Source organism: Phasianus colchicus, chromosome 12 (genome assembly GCF_987193195.1).
Source record: "Phasianus colchicus chromosome 12, bPhaCol1.hap1.1, whole genome shotgun sequence".
Taxonomy (NCBI): Eukaryota; Metazoa; Chordata; class Aves; order Galliformes; family Phasianidae; genus Phasianus; species Phasianus colchicus.
This window is the reverse complement of record NC_143447.1, coordinates 18,754,191-18,776,219: the sequence shown is the minus strand read 5'-3', so window position 1 is coordinate 18,776,219 and position 22,029 is coordinate 18,754,191. Positions and strand designations below refer to the sequence as shown.

The 22,029-nt window shown below is 38.4% G+C and overlaps 1 protein-coding gene across 6 annotated transcripts in view; it reads left to right on the top strand.

Moving 5' to 3' along the window:
• Positions 1-22,029, top strand: part of MEGF11 (multiple EGF like domains 11) — a 273,539-nt gene that overhangs the window by 83,216 nt on the left and 168,294 nt on the right. For all 6 annotated transcript variants that reach the window (XR_016470490.1, XM_090149151.1, XM_090149152.1 and 3 more), the window contains 2 exons: positions 1,876-1,977; positions 3,090-3,190. Coding sequence is in view for 5 of the 6 variants with exons in the window: in XM_090149151.1 (XP_090005277.1) it covers positions 1,876-1,977; positions 3,090-3,190 (203 nt within the window). In the remaining variant the exon portion in view is untranslated. The remainder of the gene's footprint in view (positions 1-1,875; positions 1,978-3,089; positions 3,191-22,029) is intronic.

Genomic DNA, 22,029 nt, shown 5'->3' with positions numbered 1-22,029 from the left:
CATGTTCATGCAGGGTCTGTTTGAAGAGGCTGAAGTCGCTGTGCTCTCAAGTTCAATTTGCTTTATTTTCTGTTCTGTTCTGTGGTTTAGTTCCATGTGGATGTGAATTACTGTACATTTTGGCAAAATAAACCTCTTAACGAGCAAAAATGGAAGCATACTTTAATGGTTCTATGTTTTGATTTTAGAAGCCTTAACTAGAGAATTAACTGTTTGTAGGTAATGGAGCTGCAAAGCAAAGACTGTGCATGTTGAGGAATAGGGTTTTGCAGTCTGTATTGTGAGGTGAAGTGCATTCAGAGCACAGGAATAAAATATTGATTTTGTCTGAAGAAAGTCAGCAACCTGGAGACCCAATCAAGGAGAAACAAAAATTAAATACCAAAATTGATTGGTTGTACTGACCAAGATGACTTTGTTACTTAGATGTTAATAAATCAAAGGGAAAAGATTGTTAGAGCAATAGTGGGATAACAAAGAAAGGATCATAAAATAATGATCAGGAATGTCTTACATTAATAACAAACAATATAAATATTTTACATTTTTGCATTAGTATTTGTAAAAAGCCCCAGTGTCAAAACCAACAAATTGTGACAAAGGACAGAAGCAACGTCTTGTCTGGAAAGGGCATGACAAGGAGGGCAATAATAGCCCACTCGTTGATTTCAAGACAGTGAGACCCTCCAAGCAAATATTCTGGTGTTCCCTTTAGGGTGCAGTCTCACAGGGCTTAATCACATCAGCAGTCCTATTGATGGGAAGGAAATTGCTTGGATGATTAAGACAATCGATACAATGAATGACTTGGAGGGTCTGATTCTTGGGTCTCGACCCTGCCTAGAAAGATTTTAGTGTGATTTTCTAAAGATCTGATACAGCAGAGCTTGTTTTCAGATAGGAACCTGAGATTCTGAGTCTCTTAAGCAGTGTACACATTTACTGTAGAGCAGTACAGTATTCTAAAATGACTGAGGTGAGCATGTTGATTAGATCTGCGTTCCCAAGTCATGTGTCAGTCCCAGAAACTTTAAATGTAATCATAGTAATTAATGTACCTGGTGCATAAATCTGCTATGTTTGGGGAAGGAGATTGCTGAATTCTTAGTATTGTTGGAGCTCTGGGATCCTTTATCACTTTGCTCAGTTTTTGCTAATGTCTATTCATTTGTACAATCATGCATAATCACATATCTCAAAGAGTTCCAAATCTAGATACCAGTTAACTCATGATCACACAGTCTTCAGTTAGTTCTGAACTTCTGTTACAGATTAAAAGGATTAAATTTATGCATTTCAAAGGCTCTTGAGCCTCTTACAAATCATCCAATTTGACTGGTGCAACCGGCATCTGAAGTAATGAGTCTCCTTCATAAAAAAAAATGAAGTGTAAGGGTCCCATCATGCTGGTAAAACACAGCAGTGTTTTGTTAATATGAGCTCTTATTATCATTGTTTAATACAAGCAAAAATTAACAGTCTTAGACTGGTATGCAACTGAGACATTTTAAAAGCACGATGCTTTTCTCTTTTAAAATATGTGCTATCTAGTTAACCAAATGCCCTTTTCATCTTTTAAAACAAATGTGAACTTTAATAACATTTGTTTCTTTTCCAGAAGGGAACGGTTTATTACTCAGCCAGAAATCTCTATGCCTAGTTCAGTTACAGAGCCCAAGTTAGAAGCATTTCCAAAACTTTAAGTAAGAACTGTGGTTTAAGGAAACCCTTTTCCAGTTCTGGATAAGGCCTGAAATTTCTAAGACCATTGATTTAATTATTTCTCATACTGGAATTAGATGAGTAGCATATTCAGGGAACTGAAGCTTTTCATGTTGCAATGAACAGTCTTTCACTTTCTTTCTTTGCTTCTAGCTATGCTGTGACAGTACAGGAATCCTATGCTCATCCTTTTGATCAGATCTATTATACAAGATGTACTGACATACTGAACTGGTTCAAGTGCACTAGACACAGGTAAGAGCTGATCCCCAGATATTTTAATTTTGGCTTTTCATCTTTTCATATAGCTTCCTATTTTCTCAAACTGTTATGGTATTCTAATACAGATGTGTACTGAAAGATGTATTTTGGTGCATTAACCAGGCTTTTTGGCATTCCACAACATTGTTTGTGGTAGGGAGATTTTTGTATGAAATGGAGGTCAGTGGTCTTTTTTGGGGTCATTCACCCCACCATATGATTGGAAAAACCCAAACGATGACTGTCCTTTCCAAGTGATCATTGCATGTTTAGGTATATGGTAGGAAATAAGCACAGCTCCTAAATCTTGAAGAATTAGACAGATTCTTTTACACTGCTTGATGTGATTTTGGCTCATCATGGCACCTCTGCATTTTGAAGATGTGGTGTATGACTGTCTGATCACACAGTGTTGTCCATGAGCACAATAATAGTATGTGTTGTTCTCAGACTTCATTGCTAATGCTATGCTATGAGTAGCTCTAGAAAATCTTCACTCCTTTCAGTATCTGTGCATTGCAGATTCTGGTAGAGAAAACATGCTTTAAATACTGAATTGGGATTACAATGTCCTTTTTCAGGGCGCTTAGGTCTTGGAAGGGTTAGAAAGTAAAAAAAAAAAAAAAAAAAACATTTTGGGGTTAAATTCATGTTTTGTACAATCAAGAGCAGTTTTTCTTGTGGTTATTTCTTGTGTAGCATGCTGACATGGTGGTCTCCATAGAAAATTCTGTTTACTCCAACCTGGGCAGTTCTCTGATTCTGTGATGATAGCTGTCCTTGCTCATACACAGAAATGAATTGTTTATTGTTAAAAAAACTCCTTGCCCATAATTTGGCACAGGCACAGTGTTTTAAGATAGCAGTCGTAGGAAAGGCTGCAGCGATTGACTGTCATGAGTACTGTGTTTATAATACAGCTTATATTTCAAGTTTCAAAACAAGTATTGATCCTTTTTTTTATTGTGGCTTTTAATATTGAAAGCTCTCATGCATTTTAAAATAATTATTGAATGCTATCCTTAGTATAATTTAACACAAATATAATTCCAACAGTGAGCATTGATTTTCAATGTTGTCAAATGGCTTTCTGTCTTGCAATTTAGAATAAGTTATAAAACGGCGTATCGAAGAGGACTAAGAACGATGTACCGGCGCAGATCTCAGTGCTGTCCCGGATATTATGAAAGTGGAGACTACTGCATACGTATGTACATAGATTTGATCCAGACGTGTCAATTAGAAGGAGTGTTCTGGAGGGAACGTAGACAATTTAAAGGTGTATTGCAGTAGTTATATTGGGGACTGATTTTCAGAGCTGCTCAGAACTTTCAGGTCTCACTGATTTCAGTCAGAACTGCAGGTAGAGAACATTTCCACTGTGTGCATTTCAAGCACCTTAGTAAAGTTTTTGGCTGAAATCACTGGGGATAGAGTTAATCAAGTTCCTGAGTGCTTTCCTGATTCAGACCTTACTATGGGGAGTAATTTATCTAAGTGTGCACTAATGTTAAAGGATTAGCGGAACTGAGAACACTCTCAGGAATGAACTGTTGCATAGTTTAAGAGACATAAAGTTAGCACTTCTTAACTTTCAAAGTTCTTACTTTAGCTAAGAGCAGTTAAAACTCATGGTACTTCTTATGGTTCCTGAGAATGATTCTACTCTGTAGAAAACTTCACAAAAATCAGAAAAGCATTGTTCTGATTACACTGCATAAGTAAATAAAAACCTGTTAGGTCAGTATGAGAGTGACAAAAGGGAAATGGATCTTTGTTAATTAAAAATGTTGTGTCCATTAAGGGTGTATTTGGAGGGGATCTCTTGTTTCCATCTTCTTAGAATGGGATTATGATACAAGAAAAATGCAAGTTTTTGTTACGTATCAGAATGCAAGTTCTATAGACAGATTTAAGCAGATCGCCACAAAAGTAATGCCTCCTATTTATTTCCATGGAAACTACAGCAGATACCTATACTGTACTTGTAGTATTTAAGCACCTCAAAAACATGAACGGGCCCTAATGTCATTTTAAATTACCATTATGGCAATCAATTAATGAAAAGGGGCTTTGAATCGCAGAAAATTACCAGTCTTTGGTAATTCATAAGGCATTGGAATTACTGTTATTTTGCAGACAGAGGAATAATTTGATCTTTCGAAATGCAGAACACTGTGACTCAACTCCTATAAAACACTTAAAGGAGCCCAAGGCCTTTGCTAAAATCCCCCCTTTGCTAAATATGCACTTACCTTTAAATTTCCCAAGTGTCTGTATCATTTCAGCAGCTATTGCACATACTATTATTACCAACTTTAACCTTGAGTCTCAAAATCCTATCTGGCACAGATCATATTTATTTTTACTTTTCTCTCTGCAATCTATTGATTTATTTTTTTTTAATTGCCATGCTGTCTGCAACAAGGGTACAACTCTGCAGACATTCTGAGAAGGCTCACAGGATATTAAAAATTATTTTAAAATGTTCTTTTTCCTCAGGAATGGTACTGAAAGAGTTCTGTTATTGCTTTTGCCTGGCATATAGTGTACACCAAAGGTTTGCTAATGCAGGACAGAGAGTAGCTTTCTGATCAGAGGAGGAATTTTGTGTTTGAGTGCAGATGGCACCTACATTCTCTCTGTTATCACATGTGCAGGAGTCAGATTCTTAAATTTCATTATCTTCATGTTTATATAGACAGAATTCGTGTCAGGGACATTCTCTATTTATTCTCCTTCCTGGAAGATCTGATCAGCGTGTGCAGCTGAGAAGGAAATGAAAGAAATTCTCCATCATGATTACTAGTAGATACTTGGCCTTGTTGTTTTAATACTACAAGAAGCCAGAGTAACAGGAAAAAAAACCTCAAGACTCTCTGGCCCTACAGCCAGGAGTTTGAAGGCACAATAGTGTTTAGCTAAAGTGATCTTTCCTTTTCCCACCTCGTCCCTTTGTTTCAAGCACATCATATGTTTGTCCCACTAGATTTGAATTTTTTTTCATGATGTGTTCCTGCCCCAACAAGGAAATTCTCCCATTCATCATCCTTTGCAGTCAGCAGTTAATTTCATTTTCATTCCTTGTGGCACCTCTCTGCTTTTGCCTCTTTCCTTAATTTCCCCTTCCCTTTTCTTTCTTTAAACTGGTATTTTTTTGTGCTTTCTTGATAAGGTAATCTAGTACCCTTCTCCTACATTCCTCTAGACATGGTCACTCTTTTGATGGCAGCTGTGCAGGAGGGAGGTCAGGAGACATTACCAGAATCTTCCCAGTTGGCTGTCCAGTTATGGGGCAACATGGCTTGGAGATGAGAGTACTTCCAGTAAGGCCCACTGACACAAGTGAAAGGAACCTTCAGCCCTGCAGAGAAAGTTCTCCTTACTCAGTCAGCCCTTTAAAATCTATTCCATTAGCAATCATGGAAGCCACTACAACATGAGGAAGAGAGTACATCCCGCAGTGAGTCTGATGATCAAAAGAAAGTTTTGATTAAAAAACAGTGTGTAGATTAAAGGCTAATTGGTTCTTCTTTCATTAATATCAGCCCTTATTTCTTGCAGAAGTTAAATAGCTTTGTAATTAACAATGACATGTTTAGACTATTGAAGGCTGGGTTTAAATCTCTATTAATGACTCCTCCTTGGATTTTAAAGCAGGCTTGCAGCTACAGTTTTGATCTTTTCCTTTCTCACTTACTATTTTTTAAAGGAATGTCAGTGCTACGGTGGTTTTTTTTTCTGTGTCCTCCTGTTGGGACTTTCTTAACGGATTAGGTCTAATATCAGATACAAAGAAGAAATTATTCACTCTGAGAAGTAGTGAGGCAGGGGTGGAAGCTGCCCAGGGAAGTTGTGAATGCTTCATCCCTGGAAGTGTTCAGGACCATGCTGAATGTTGCCTTGGGCAGCCTGATGTAGCGAGAGGTGTGCCTACCCTTGGCATGAGGGCTGGACCAGCTGATCCCTAAGGCTTCTTCCAACCCAGGCCATTCTGTGATTCTATGATTAACAGATTCTGTCCTCCTTAGTCCTTGCTTTACCTTTCTTTGCTTGGTGGCTTTCCCTTTTTTTTGTATCTTCATATGCTACTACTTCCGAAAATGTGAAATTTGGGCAAAAGATGAAATCATTAAAATTTTTGACTGATGTGCTATACATCTAGCCTGAACTACTCAGTCTAAAAAAATTTGCTGTATGAAATTGTCTTCTTTGTGCCTAAGAAAGGCTTGGAATATTTTTGTATTGTAATGGTATTCAAAAAATATCACCTGAAGAATACTAAAAGTACCCATCTGCATTTTTCCATCGATATCTTAGGAATGCTTCCTACCTTTCTGATAGTTTTGCAGAACAATTCCATATCTGTGAATGTGCTTGTACGTGACACAGCTTCTCACTGAACTGTCCCTGAAAACGAACAGCACACACTGGGCAGTAAATCAGAGTAACCCTGATTTACTATACTTTGTTTGCTAAGGTAAGCTTTTGGCAGAGCAAATGCATAAACTGCAGAAAATCTTTCTTAAAACAACCTCAAAGTTCAACTACCCTTCAAGGTTTTTGCACAGGTATTTTAAAATTATGTTGTCTCAATTAGTATCTGTGATATAACATCCCTAAATACTTTCCTGCTCAAAGAATGAAAACAAAAGCCACAAGAAAGCACTGCAGGAATATCACATGGCTCTTTCATGATTTTGCTCTCTGAGTAGATCATAACCGACTACTTCCCTTTAAGAATATGTCATGTGGAAAGATCCCCTCTGTACTAAATGGATATCTTTTTGTCTGGGAGACCAGTGCTTTTTTCAGTCTATCCAGTTTAATCTTCTTCTTGCTCTGCAGATTATATAAAAGAGAAGTTAATGCTAGGTAACAAAAGGTCAGAGACCTGAGAATCAGGAAAAAGGAAAAAAAGCATCTGCTTTTCTCTGATTTTTTTGACAGGAAAGGAAAAAAGCAACTACCAAGTTGAAAGTTGAGAATTTACCTTTTCTTTACAGATTGATACATTTTCATCTGTAAGAGTTTTATTTGTCATTCTCAGGCCTTACTCTTTCCTCATAGTATATAAATCTACACAATGTGACAGGATTTAATAAAGACAAGATTAGTGATTTAACAATCTTATTTGCTGTCATTTATCTGTCACTCAAAGCTGACAGTATTCAGTAGAGTTATAAATTGACCATTTCATGGTTCTTTCCTTTCTTGACCAAGGTCTTATTGATTTCAGATTGTTTCTCAACACTCAGGTTTCCACGTTACAATTGCCACAACCATCATTAAGGGCTCTTTGACTTTGACAAATCTTTGTGTAGAGAAATTCTTGGTCTCAGTGGTTGAATCTTGATTTCTTACCTACTGTGGTTGTTCACCCAGACCAGAGGTTTAAGGACGTTGTTAGGTTTGAATGTGGTTGTTTGGCCATCTTTCCAGTTAACTTGTGTCTGACACTTTTCATAAGTATCAAAAACAAATGAAGAGTGTTGTTTTAATATCTGATTAGTGAAATTATGCAAATATCAGACTTGATTCCTTCGAAATAACATTTCATAATTTCTGTCTGCAAGGTGCAGTGTATGCTTTATATCATAGCAATCTGTACATTCACATTCACTCAGGACTCAAATCATATTTACAAGGTTACGTGTCTAGTGTAGTTTTTGTGATCTCTGAAAAGGCTGCCTTGTTGGAGCCATATGGCTGCGCTGTTAAACATCTGTACCATAGAAGTAACAATTCCAAAGCTTCCTGCCATCTGGATGAATTACAATACTTGCAATTCAATGCATATGCTGCAACAACACACCGACACTGCAGTCAAGTGTACTTATGATGAAAAGACAAATAATAGCTTATGTGAGCAGTGCAAAAGTTGTACACTCGTAGCAAATGTTGAATCAGCATCTTAAACTTCCTGAATATTCATAATGTTTGTGCGTATCTCAGATTTGTTGGTTATTATCACTTTATGAGGCAGTAGCTCATTAACATTTTGGAAGAAATGTCCACCCCCGCTCCTCTCCTTCTCACCTCCCCTTTAAATTCCCTTTGGCCAGCATTCCTGTAACTTGAAAATTTATTATTTGAAATCTGCTGGACTTAGGAAATATATTTTTCTTATCTTTATAGACACACATTAAAGCTGGTACTTGTGCTTTCTGCAAAAGCCTTACTGTTACATTATTCAAGTACAGCATTCTGTACATCAATAATGCAACATAAATTAAGGGCAAATGATATAGCAGTACATAGATACTTTGTATCAGGGGACATTCTCCCTTTTTCTTTCTGATTTGAGATGTATGAATGCGGGAAAATGGTGTGGAAGGCCATTCTGCATAATGTTATTAATTATAAAATTGAAATGACAGTAGGAGACGCTCTGAAATTCCTCCTTTTATATGCATTTGAGATGATTCCATATGTTTTTTTCCAGATCAGAATATGGGGAAAATAATTTGGATCTTGTGTTCTTGTCTGAGGGGAAATTTGCACGAGATTCAGCTTCAGGTCACAGTAGTAGCAGCAGGATCAGCAGTCTTACCACCGTGTGGTGGCAGGGAGGAATCCCTGTTTTCTGTTGAAGGAGCAGGTGGGTTGATTAGAAAGCAACAGAAGGAGCATGCAATAGAACTGTCTGCGCTCAGCATGTGCTGCCATGCTGCAGACCCAGGGGCTATATACCATGGCTCAATATACCACTTTTACAGAACATGGCTCTGCAAACATTAGAGGCCTTTGCTTATTCATTCTGAACATCCTGGGAGACTGGTGTATGTGAAGAGGAAGAGGGAGACTTGCCGTATTAGTAGATCTGTTCATCTTGTGGCGTAGAGACACCAGGGTTACTATTCAGCCTAAAGAAAACAGGAAGACCTCTTTGATGGGAATGTGAAAAAATCAATTCTCATCTCCCATCCATCATTTTGTATTTGCAGTCAGCTTCTGGATGCTGATGGATTTGCAAAGATGCTGGTGGAGCGTAGTAATGAAATAAGGGCGGGACTTCTGGAAGAAATGCAGTAGAAGCAGGAGAAACAAAATGTTCGTGCAGGGAAATGAGAACAGCTTAAACGCGGAAAGGAAACTGTGCTGAAGCTGTATAACGTCTCAAGGGGCTTAATAAATATGAGAGGAAAAATTATGCAGGCATTATACTTAGAAAAAGATCCAGACTGTTGCTAGAGTAGCAGTAGAAAAGGTTTTCTGGCTGCTATGGGCAATCTCAGTTTGATTGGTATAAAAGGATGCAGGGAATATACAGAAGGAGGCTCTGGATCTGGGGTACTCAATAGTATTCATGCTATTAGCTTAGATGCCTGGAAGCTTCAACAGGATTGGAAAAAAAGACATGAGAATCACAGATATGAATTCATTGTTGAATTCAAAGAAAAAACTATGCAGGATAAAGTTTTGTACTTTCATTTGCCCACTTTTAGCAAAGACAGTTTGGGCCCCTGCTGCTTTAAATTCAGCACAGATCCACTGTGTGGAAGTGAACATCCTCAGTTACTTCAATGTCTCTATTCCTTTTTAAATCCCTTCCTCCTTCTCCTGCTTGAATGCACTTCAGTGTTGTTAGTTTGCACTCATCTAGGTAGGGTGCTGGTTCTAACCCATGCCAGCTCAGACCTTCCTTTGGTGGTTGTCCATTCTCTTTTATAGGCTTGCAAAAGCAAAATCCTGCCCATCCCAGACATGAGTGAGCTGTTATTCAGCATGTTTACCTACAGGACGTTTGCTACAGAACTCCAGAAGATTCTTCCCTCCAAAAGAGTTAGAAGCTCATTAGCAGTCCAGACAAATGGTGAGATGAGTTAACTTACTGAAATATATAGAGTCAGAAAGATGACAGGTGTGTGAAATGAAAATAAAGTTTAAAATTCAAGTTGTTTTCTTAACCACTCCTCTACATTCTTCTCCTTTTACTAGATTTATTTCCCTCATGCTCTGTGAAAGCCTAGTAAGGTAGGAGAGGGAGAAAGATGGAGAGGAAATAATGTTGTCTAAATCAGGATGGCCTTCAGAAAGAGCTTCTTGTCTCTACTTACAAAACTTGTGATAGCAGCACTGTAGTTTCCTCTGCCTGCAACCTTCCCTTCCCTGACCCATCCCAGCGCCTGTAACACAACAGTTCTAGTCACGTGGGAAGCTTCTAGTTGCGTGCTGGGACAGCTCTGGGACAAGCTCCCCGTTGACTGAAGAAAACGGCCACCATAACATAGGCCAGGTCCAGTTACAGTCACCCCTTTTCCCCATTTCTAGGGGAAACGTTATGTAGGCATCTTAGAAGACTGAAACTCTAAATGAGAAGGTATCAGTATCACTACAAGAATGCCTGAAATGCATACGATAGAATTACAGTGTACAGACATGCTATACTTAATGAAACACACTCATCAATATGATCCTCATGAAATTGCCTTATGAGCTTTTTTTAGTCTTTCTACCTTTTGGTTTTAACAGTGACAGGAGAATACATTCAAAGCTGGTGTGATCCACTCTTTTCAAATACTTTTCATTTCAGAACCTTGGAGAGGCTGAGCCAGTACTGGCAGTTGTCTGGGCTGGCAGAGGGTTTGCGGCCTTGCTCCTGCCACCCTCTGTTCTCTCAGCCATTTATAGCAGCCAGGGATGCCCTAAATATGTCAGCCTGTGCAGGCAGAAGGAAGTGTTTGGCTAGCTGGGTGCAGTTACTATAGTTCAGCTATTCTCCATCTCCTCTGCAACAGGAATGAGGCTGGCAGGAAGCACTTCACTGATGGAATTTGGACCAAGAAATGCACCTCAGGCCTAGGTGTTCTGCTTTCAGCATCTTCCTGTGCATAACATGTACATCTCTCTTGTGAACTTTTGGAATGTATCTGTAGCTAATGTTTCTTCTTAGCAGTCCCTTCTAAAAATACAAGTGACATTCACTTTAGGAATACTCTATGAGCTGCCATTTGAAACCTCACCAAGTTAGTTGAATTTATTAATACTGATTTTTAAATGCTGGGAATGGCTTTACCGGATGGGTGATTAGGCAGTTGTAGTTCTTCTCATTCCCAGTCAGCTTTGTCTTGTGTGGCATGTGTTCTGTGTCTCATGGTAGGATAGCCATGCTATATTCCATGGACTTCCCAGCACTTTTGCAGCTGCATCCATTTCTGATGAATATATGATGGCCCATAAAAATAGGCCAGCAACTCTGTAGCTTAATGCAAGTTGATGGTACTGTTATGAAGCAAGTCTTTACCAGTTGTAAAAAGTAATCACATATGGTAAAATTAAAAAAAAAAAAAAAGCTTACAACTCTGCAACATATATCATCTAGAGCCAATGTATAAAAAATATTAAGATGTCAATGATGCACGTGTGGGACTTTAGAGGTAACTTCTTCCTACTGAAACAGAAGTTTTGCATGAGGAGCCTGCCTTTCAGCAGTGATGAATGATACAGCTTCCATCAATTTAGAGCTGAGAAGAGTGGGCATACGCCATTTCTGAGCAGTGTTAACACCTCAACAACAATAAATGTCAGCTGTCACTGTTGAATTAACAGCTTATGTGCAGACTGAGTTGTGCTTTTGTATGGATGCACATGGATGTGCTAATTCTTTCTCTAACTTTGTACAGCAGAGCAACTTCCTGAGACATTTGCATGAGGAATTTTAATAAAGTGGGTGAATAATGAAGCAAAACAGCATGAATTCTGCATGGGGAAATAAAAAAGCATGTTAAAGTGAATGGGCTGGTGGTGAACTCAGGGTGCTCAAAGTACACATTGGTGGTAGTTTTCAAGTTTGCAAGAGAGTCAGTTGGCAAGTCAATGTTTGGTTCTGGTTCTCACCAAAATAAAATGATTATGTTGGGTGATAGTTTGGAAAGCATCTGGTAACCCTTCACAATGCAGTACAGGGTAAGATTATTAATCAAACATCAAAAAGGCTAATCAGAGCTCTTCTAAGTAAGATCCAGCCACAGCTATTTCCTCTGGAACCAGATACTCTTTGACTGTTTATGTAGACATCTATTTTTCTTTCTGTTACAGGATTATAGCATCCCACTTTATATTTGTGTATTGTTGCATATGCTTTTCACTTCAGTAAATGTGTTTAAGGTTCCTCAGGGAATTTTTTTCATGAAACTCCAGACCATTGTGGATATGATTGTGAAGCATTTTTAACAATTTATCTTCAGTATTTGTAACACAAGTATTTGCTTCTGCAAAACTTGCTCTCTGGTGCAATAAGTCAAGAGACATTTTCAATCTATTTAATCCCAAAACCTTCTTTCTTTTTATCAAGATTTTTCTTTTCTGAATGCTATGATTTACTTGTATTGCTGTAATGCTTAGAAATGTGTGCAAAGCCACAAAAAGATCGTCTTCCTTGAAGAAGCTTACAACTTAAGTGTGTAAATTGAATCAAATATAGAGACTTTTTCTGGTTAAGAAATAAGAAAGTGTATATGAAGCACATTATAAGCATACTTTTAAACAAATTAAACTAGATATTCAGTATAACAAGTAACATAAGTACACTTTCAGTTACAGCACTGTTGTGCATATGCAAGCTCTACTGAAGTATAAGTCATGGAGTTGTACCTCAGAATTTGATATCCCTCCACTTACATTCACATGTGTCACTCTTTTGGAAATAACAGTTTAGACAGAATTCCTTTTAAAAACGTCATTGAAATTTTTCATAATGATTATCTTCCCCAAATATTGTGGAGTAGTTTTGTATAAATGCAATAAAAATTCCATGCAGTTTTTACCTTATGGTAAAGAGTGGGCAGCTTGAAAGAGCTTCTGACTGTGTAGGTAAAAGTTTTTATTTTCTATGCCTATCTCCCATTGTCAGGCAGCAGCATGAATCACAAGAACAGGAGAGTATATTTTGCTATATCCCATTAGTAGAAAATTTCTCTATACAATTACACATTACTAAGAAGTTGGACTTAAGTCTAAATTAGTTGACTTCCTGCAACCCAGAGTTGGCTACAGAAAGTTTGAACTAGTGGCTTCAGATAAGAATCAGTCCCCATAGTTATACAATAATTTGTTCCTGGGGTCTTTTTTTGCAGTTCTTTCAATAAGTTGCTATGAAACACATTACTGTGGTTCCTTTTGAAATGTGAGAAAAGTGAAAAGTGTTTGCATTTAAATATTCCATCCCCAGTAATGTTAGCGTTGCTCATACATTAACATGATCTTCAAACAGAATATACTTCTATTCTTGATTTCATCAGGGTGACCTTCATTTTCAGAGGGTAGCTTGCTATGAAATGAAATCTGAAATGCATTGGCCCTCCAGGGCCCATGCCAAAAAATTGCCTGGTCTCAGTGACAGGTTTGCCTTTAGAAATTTGTCCATATTCAACCTATTTTTGTGAGAAACAAAGAAAAGGATTTTTGTTGGATTGGCTTGATGAAATTTGGAGTAAGAACGAAGAAAGAATTTGTGTGGAAAAATCAATGGTTTATTCAATGTGCTATAGACTAAAATTCATCTAGGGGAATTGGTGTGATTTTGTTTTACTCGATGTTGTATTGCTCAGCAAAGGTTGCACGAAGTATCATGCAGTCCAGACATCTTGATCTATTTTTGATCTGTTATGAAAAATATTTTTGATGCAGCCATCCTCAGCCTTGCGCGCAGCACATATCCTCATCCTATGAAAATCAATCAGCAGTGGAGCTGTGTCATTTACTGACAGAAAATAAAATTTTCTTGGCATAAGGCCCACATTTCGGGGCAAGTCAGTAATCAGAGAACTATGGGCATGCAGCAGTGCTACCAGATTCAAAAATAAACTGAGACTGGAATATGGTGGAAATTGTACACAAATAAATTCACTTACTGTTCTGAGCGAGGAATCTGTAGCAAAGTATGCAAGTGCTGTAATTCTGAGGTGATCTCCTGAGAACAAGGGAAGATAGCTTGGTTATGGTAGTAGGCTCTTCAGGCCCAGGTCTGACAGATCAGGTTACTCTCTTCAAGGATGTTTGGCTGTTTTTCCATATGTTAGTGCAAAAGCTGAAAGGACCAGGGATTTTAGTTAGGTACAGGTTTTTCCCTTTTCCCCAACCCATCAAGAATTTCATTTCCTCTACAGAAAAAGAAGAAATTTACCTCAGGTCGGGAACAGAATGACAGAGAACTGGGGCCTCCTCTGGCAAATACTTTTTGATTGCATTTGGTTTGGGTTTAGTGAGGTCCACCCGATCAGATAGAGAGAAAATGAAAGACGATGCCTAGGAGTGGATGTTAATATTTGGAGAAAGATGGTAGTGCTGTTATGTTATGAGGGTGCAATATAAAGCACAATTTGAGCAGTGTAAAGCATAAATTTGCATAAAGTTTGCTGGTTGGATGAATCAAGTTTCAGTAGAAAATTAACTAGTGAAAATGTGTTTTCTACAAATTGCTGGAAAGAGTCGGTTGATTTACCTAAAAAATGGAAGGAGTAGACAGAGGATGCAAGAAGAGAAAAGCTTTCCTGGGTCATAGATTCTGCTCTGCTGATTCAGGATCTCCCTTAACCTCATTAACAGTTTGAACCAGTGGTAATGATTGTTTTAAACCCTGCAGTGAGGCAATGGGAAATCATTTACTAGAAGAAGTTAAATGCTGAAAATTATCCCACAGAATAATATTGTATTAAAACATTGATTAGAAGAATTGATCTCAGCATAAGTCTTTCCCCTCAACATGGTAGAAAGCAATGATTGTTTCTAGTTGAAGCAGTGGCAGAAAATGCATAAAATCAGTCTCAGGCCTGAAATAATCAACAATTATCAATAGTTAATTGATCTCCTAGGAGTTCTTTATGTGCTGAGATCCACTTTCTGTTGTGGCAGTGAGAAAGACCGAGCCCTAGACATGGTCAGTAGTTTGGGTCTATGACTTAACTTAAAGCAGTCAAGAGTTAACTTGAAGGTAAAATTTCACTCTTCAGCCCACCATTCCAGCCTAGTTGCTTGTATCTCCTGTATGGACTGTCATCTCTGATTTTGGTGTGAGGCCTTTGTATTAGACACTAGTCATATATCTGTTGAAATGAGGCAGTAGAATCACAGAACTGTTGGTGCATGAAGGGACCTCTAGAGATCATGTAGTCTAAAGATGTTTTGTCTTCCTTGCAGAATTTGGTTAGGTTCTTTCTTAAGCTTCACTTCTTAGTGTCTTTGCCCACATTCTTCTTGCCAGAGCTTCATTTGTTATTTTGTCTGCAGATCTATGGATTTGTGTTGCTTTTATCCAGCCTTGGAAGCTGTCCCTTTTGCAGGGCAGGTGCACTTCAAAGATCAGAGTCCTGCAGTGCCTTCCCACAACTCCCTTTTCATGCTTGGAGTATTGCAGAGCTCTTCTGTTATTCTCACAGCCAAAGATACAAAGTAGTTCAGCGTACTGACCCCAGTTCTGCTCTTCTGACATTTGCTGCTATTAGGAGGCTACTTTTCAGTTCTCATTCAGACATTGTTAAATGGTAAGTACCATCTCCCATTCCCTTTCTCTACCAGAGCAAGTGAAACCTATGGGGCATCCAGATGACACAAAGATTCTGTTAAATGTGTGGCTTCTGTTGACCTCTCCCTTTGCAGGACTCTAACTTTCTCTATTACTGTCACTGGCACTATTTTATGAACAGTGATGTTATGCTGTTCCTTTCTCACGGATGTTCTGCTCCAGCTCCACTGTTTTTTGGGCCCAACCATTACTGCAATTCTAAAATGCTCCACCAGTCTTAGTTTTCTCAGGGCACTTGGAAGTAGAGGCAGTCTTTTTTCTACTCTGACCTTCCCCCGGCACAGTATGCTTCCCTAGCCACTCCCTAGAGAAAGGCCTACTGCAGGTAATATTTGCAATGAGGACTAAACTGAATTCTCATCAGTGCCAGATCCTCCAGTAATCAGTAAAATGTAAGTAGTCCTTCTGTGGAGTACCAGAGAGTCTGAAATATGCAGTCTGACTGAAGTTATGTCAGGATCTATAAAGTTGTGTCATCTGCCTGAAACACTCAGCCATGACAAGAGTGTCAAAGTCCCCGTTTTAACCTTCTCATTAGAGCCACAGATTGCCATTTGTCTAGTAATAGAAAATGGGCTGAAACTGATGTGAGTTTTGTGCTTATTAACAAATCTTCACCTCCCAGCAGATTCATGTAGGGATTTACTGATATTTTGTCAACGATGACGTGACATATGTCAGATTCTGCTCCTGAGAGAACACAAAATCCTCAAAATGTATGTCCTCAATTCTTTTAGTTTAGCCATTCACAAGTTATCTCTGGCACAGCATGCCCCATAAGCTTTGGCAGAGTGTCAAGACTGAGGATAACACAACGTAGCTGCTCTCTTGAACAGATCGATATCTCACTAAGGCAATGGTCAGAGCCTCCCCATCTCCTGAACAAGAAAGACCATAGATTCTGTTTGGATTGCATAAATATGTAGTCTCTAACTCCAAATCTGCCAAAAAATGTAATAGCATTACAGCTACTGGAAAAGGAGTTGATCTTATGACCCATTGCTGTTATATGATCTACATCAATTTCATCTTTCCTTTCCTTACATTGATCTCCTTGTTTTTGTGTTTTTTTTTATTGGCGCTGTCATTAGGTACCAAGAAGGAGATGAAAAATAAGGGTTACTATGTACTGAAACAATAAATTCCTCAAAGCTAGGCAGTCTTTGATATCTTTTCATGTCTTCGTCTGTTGAGGTTGCTAATCCTGCATTAAATTGCTATCCAAAGTGATAAATTAATAAATGAATCCTGAGTGATAACCACAGAAATAAACATTAAGCAATACAGAGAACAATTATCCCACTTCGTTGAAAAAATTATCCAGGAAGCAATCTAATCAGCATGATTCCTGATAGAAAGTCAGTGATTTAATGGGAGAATCTTCTGTTCCACAAATAAGCAGTAATCTAAAAATAAGGGAAACCTTCCTAGATGCATTAGCTGTAGTCATCCTTCTCCTGCTAACAAACCTCACTTTTCTAAGCACATCCTAAGAGAACCTAGCCAAAAGCTGACTACAGGCTTATCTAATGAAGCTGATATCTTAGACTCAGCACAACCTGGATTCAGGCCAGTACATTAAAATGGAAGCACCAGAGTGGCCCTGAGTGAACAGATTCATAAAGGATAAAGGGGCAAACATCCTTTTTCATCTTCTTTGACCTCTCTGTATTATCTGAAACTGCTGGCCATGAGATAACTGCTATTTCACCTGACAAAATTGTTCTTTCCCCTAAAAGTGGCACTGGAGACTAGAAGAATGTGCTACAATGGCCCAAACTGATCCAGGGACACATATTAAATTGTGAAGGAAAACATCACTTCTTCCATTAAATGTCTGCTTTGTGGAGTCCAACTACTGGCAAACTGGTTAGGTGACCTGAAGTTATATACCAGCAGCATAGAAAAAAATGCAGGCTTTCCTCTGGTTCACAACAAAGCAAAATGGTCAGAGTTTGGGTGAGATCGGCTTGTAGTGAAGAAAATCTGGCAGTCTGCCTGAAGTAGGGCAGAGAAAAGGAAAATGTTTTGAAGAACTTGCAGTCATGGCACAGAGTCCTCTGGGCACATGCATAATGACAACAGAACAGTTCATTCTGTGTGGTTCTGGGAGAGCATCTTGAGTTTCTCTCTGGCTTTGCTCTCACACTGTAGCATCTGCATCTTCATTTAGCAGTGTTTTCCATTATTATAATGTAGCAACAGTTATTTCTGATTTCTGTCGCCTCCTGGCTAGACTACAATCCCCGGGCAGAAAGCCTGCAGAGCTTTGGACACTCAAGCTTGCACGGAATGCTCCAGCAGGTTTCTTTGGCAACACAGGCTGCTATGAGTGCAGGTCACAAAGCCTGTTTTCTGCTTTCTAGCACGTGTTCCTTTAGACTTTGTTTTGAAGATATTTTGGTTGTCTGTCACAATGAAGTCCTACAGGCAGAAAAGGGATGGGACTTTGTTGGGTCAGTGATTGTGAATTTCTCTGGGTTCTAATGACCACTGCAAAGGTAGCACTTTCATCACAAGCACAAGATCCATTTTCTTACTCATCATTTTGTCCAAAAAATATGGAAGTTATATCTTTGGACAAGCTAAAAAAACTTTCCCAAGCTTAAAACTCAGTAATTCACTGGAATTCACTTCTCTAAGTGTACTTCCACTCCTGACAAGAGCCTAAGAAGGCAGTTGTAGCAAGTGTTAGCCATGAGTACGAGAAGTCAACGTGTTGATAAAATAGTGATGAGCAGTGCATAACAGGGTGTGTAAGCCAAGGTTAAGCAGGAGAATTAAACCCTTCAGTTGGGGTCCACACAAAGGAACACAGCACCAAGAAAGACAGAATAGCTCTGGATCCCTGGACTATGGCTGCTTTTGTCTGGGAGAAACTCACTGTGGTGCCACTTCAAGTAGCTCTGCAATGAAATGAAACGCTCCTTTCTCTAGGCAGAAGAGGCTGCCCCACTTAGCAGTGTACTACTCAGTAACAGCATCCTGCTGGGGATGCTGCTTGGGGACATAGACATTTAATATACCGAGTCTGAATTCAGGAAAACAATTAAAAAATAAGTGCTATTGTTAGAGAAATCTATGTAGTCATTTCAGGTTTGAAAGGAGTTTAATCTTTAGGTCTATTTCTCTGAGTACTGACCTTATGTATTAAAAAAATCCCACTGTTTATAATTATAAAGGAGGTGATAAGCATCAAATGAATTGTTACAGAAGCCTTTTGTTGACTTTTTTCCATGATAAGGAGCAGTTGCTGTGTGACCTTGAATATGGTCAAATAACTCATGCTAAACGCATTGCTGCAAAGATGGCATTTTGGCAGGGCTTTGATGTAGGTCATTTTATTACCAGGCTGAATCAAACTACAAACTGATCTTAAACTCATGCCAAGAATGCTAATAATAAATTGATCAATGAGGTGCTGGATTGTTCAAGAGAATTGGTCAAGGGAAAATGCAGACATAAAAAGTCTGGAGTTCCAAAAGATGAGCTGCTTAGGCTTTCACACCAGGAGGAATTTTATTCCTTGCATTAGTGTAAGTTTTCTTTACTCCAGGACCTTTTAGCTGTATGTTGAGCAGGGCAGTACCAAAAAGTATATATACTTATCTTTATTTTTCTTGACCTTTATGTGCAAGTAATTTTTATAGTTCCATTAACTAGTAAGATCATTTGCAAACCACTGTACAAAGTATATTATGAAGAATGCCTTGGGGACCATCGTATCCTATTATGCTGAATGTTAATAGAATGAAAAATTAATTTAAACTCTAAAGATTAGAGCAAGACAAGACTTCCTTTTTATAAGGGAAATTTCAAATTTTATTTGCCATGGTAAAATATAGAGTGATACCCAAATGTGACCTTTATGTGGACCTTTATAGGCCTGATTTGAGGCAGGCTATGCATGAGTCTGATTATTTGTCTCCTCACATAAACTGACATATAAAAGCTTCACTTTTTTAAAAAAGGGGGATTTCTGTGACCCCATTTATAGGATCAGTCCTGCGTAATTTCACAGCTTTAAATGAATGTATTCTAATAAGTTCATGGTTGCTTGCTTAGCAAGTTACAAAGCGGAGATTAGATCAGTTCCAAGGATTGTCTTAACCTTTCTTAACTCTCTAATTGCTCTTTAAACATTGTCATCTTCAAGTACAATGGACTTCAAATGCCTAGAAAACAAAGATGCAAAAATTGTGTATTTCACATGGACTGCTTTAGAAGAGGAGCAGCATCTTGATCCTGCTTACAAGTCTCACATAGCACACTTCCCAAGAGACTGAAGCGTTATTAAAGAAGTCAACACTTCTGCCTATAGACAAGTAATTAAGTGAGGTTTATTATCTCAATTAGCTATTATTATTTCATATTTATTTTAACAAGTTAAGGTGTAATATGTCCGTGTGGCTAAATCAACTAAGCTTATACCAGTAATTAGCAGGTGTTTTGTCATTTGGAAAAGTAATAGTCCACCATCACTTTTCATGCTCTTGAGAGCTGACCTCTTGCACAATTTACATGGAAGAATGATTTATTAATGTAAATGCCTATAAAAGGAACAGAAAAAATCTCAGTTTTGATTTCCTTAACTCTAGTAAAACTTATGTGTTAAGAGTTACATCAGTGCAAAATGTATTCTTAGGTGAAGCTACATGGAGCACAGTTTTCTAAGTAGCCATATCCCAGCATATGGTGTACCTTTCTGCACAATGTGCTTTTAATAGCAATATATACATTTGTGGCTGTCATTTATGTGAACTGCTCCTTGTCATAGGTAACCAGTCACTTTTCAGTGACTGCATGAAGGCATGTATTTCTTTATGGAAAAATGCTGCTTTTCTAATATGGTGTCTTGAATTTCATCTTACATCTGTAGACTAGGATGCCTCACTGTCTTCAGAAACTCTAACTCAAGTGAAATAAATGCACAAAAGATTAGGACAATTAGTGGCTAGAGAATTAGCTATCAATATTTCATGCTCTCTGCAATACTGTCTAAACACAAGATATGAAATAAGAATAAATTTCAGTTCTGACATGTAGTGAACCTAAAAAAAAATGACTAAGCTCCTGCAGTTGTAACAAGGCAGTATCTTAATCACTGGTCACATGTGATTTGATGGATAAAGAGCAAGAAGATCTGTCCAGCGGGATTATTGAAAGATCACACATCATTTAAAGTTGGACTTAAATATATTGTGAATATGTTATTGGGTTTGGTCTCCAAGGACCCAAACATAGAATAGGCAGCAAAATGTTTCTGTTGGCTTTGATGCCAGGCTGAGCGCTCCAGGATGTGCTCCAATCTGATAGTCCAAATAGGATGTCAAGCACAGCAGAAACTGCTTAAATTTTCAAGACAATGGTGGAAAATGTGTTTTCAGTGGGGTACCTGGCAAATAAAAAGTTTTTTCTGATGTGAATGTGGAACTTTATGAAGGTTCACTGACTGATTTAAAATAAACCAGGTAATTCAGCCTGGTTTTCATTATAGCAACAAAAGAAGAAACCTCCCAGATCAGCTTAATTGGCCTTGTTTTAGACAGAAATAAATTAATATTTGTCTTGGAATAAGCCTTCTGTAGTCTAGCTGCAGCCAGTTCTTGGTTAAGTAAGTACAATACCCACATTTCCCATGTGACATAAAAACACGGGATGTGCAAACAATAGAGCTCTTTCAATATAGTGATCTAATTGCTGCTACATCATGTTCATTAAGAGCTTATACATGTTAGTTTAGATGAAAATTATGTTTCAAATTAACCATCAGGTTAGAATCACTTTCACACAAAGCTTTTGGCAATGTCCTGAGTGGTGAAATGGAAATAGGGTACTAAGTAAGGATCTGCTTCTAAAGTAGGTATTCAGTGTTGTCCAAGTTTGTTTGTTTGTGACAGGCATACACTGGAAAGTAAATTATACACCCCAGCAGCACAGGAGAAAAAATGTGTAACAACCATGAACTACAAGGGAAGAAGAAAAAGAAATTCTCCTTGTATGTCCCTAGGTTAACTGACAAATGAGACACCAGCCAGGTTTTCATAGTTTGAGGATCTTGATCTTTCAGTAACCCAAAAGTGGACAAATATCACAGAATAACAGAATCACAGAATGGCCAGGGTTGGAAGGGACCTCAAGGATCATGAATCTCCAACCCCCCCTGCCATATGCAGGGCCACCAACCTCCCCATTTAATGCTAGACCAGGCTGCCCAGGGCCCCATCCAACCTGGCCTTGAACACCTCCAGGGACGGGGCATCCACAGCCTCTCTGGGCAGCTGTTCCATTCACCACTCTCTCTGTAAAGAATTTCCCCCTGACATCCAACCTAAATCTCCCCTCCCTCAACTTAAAACCATTTCTCCTCATCATGCAGTTATCAACCCTTTCAAAGAGTTGATTCTCCTCCCCTCTGTAGGCTGGCTCCCTTTAGGTACTGAAATATGGTAGAGAATACTTCAGTTATGGAAAACTTGATGACCTCGAGAAGACAAGCCTGCACTTACGTACTTTGTGTA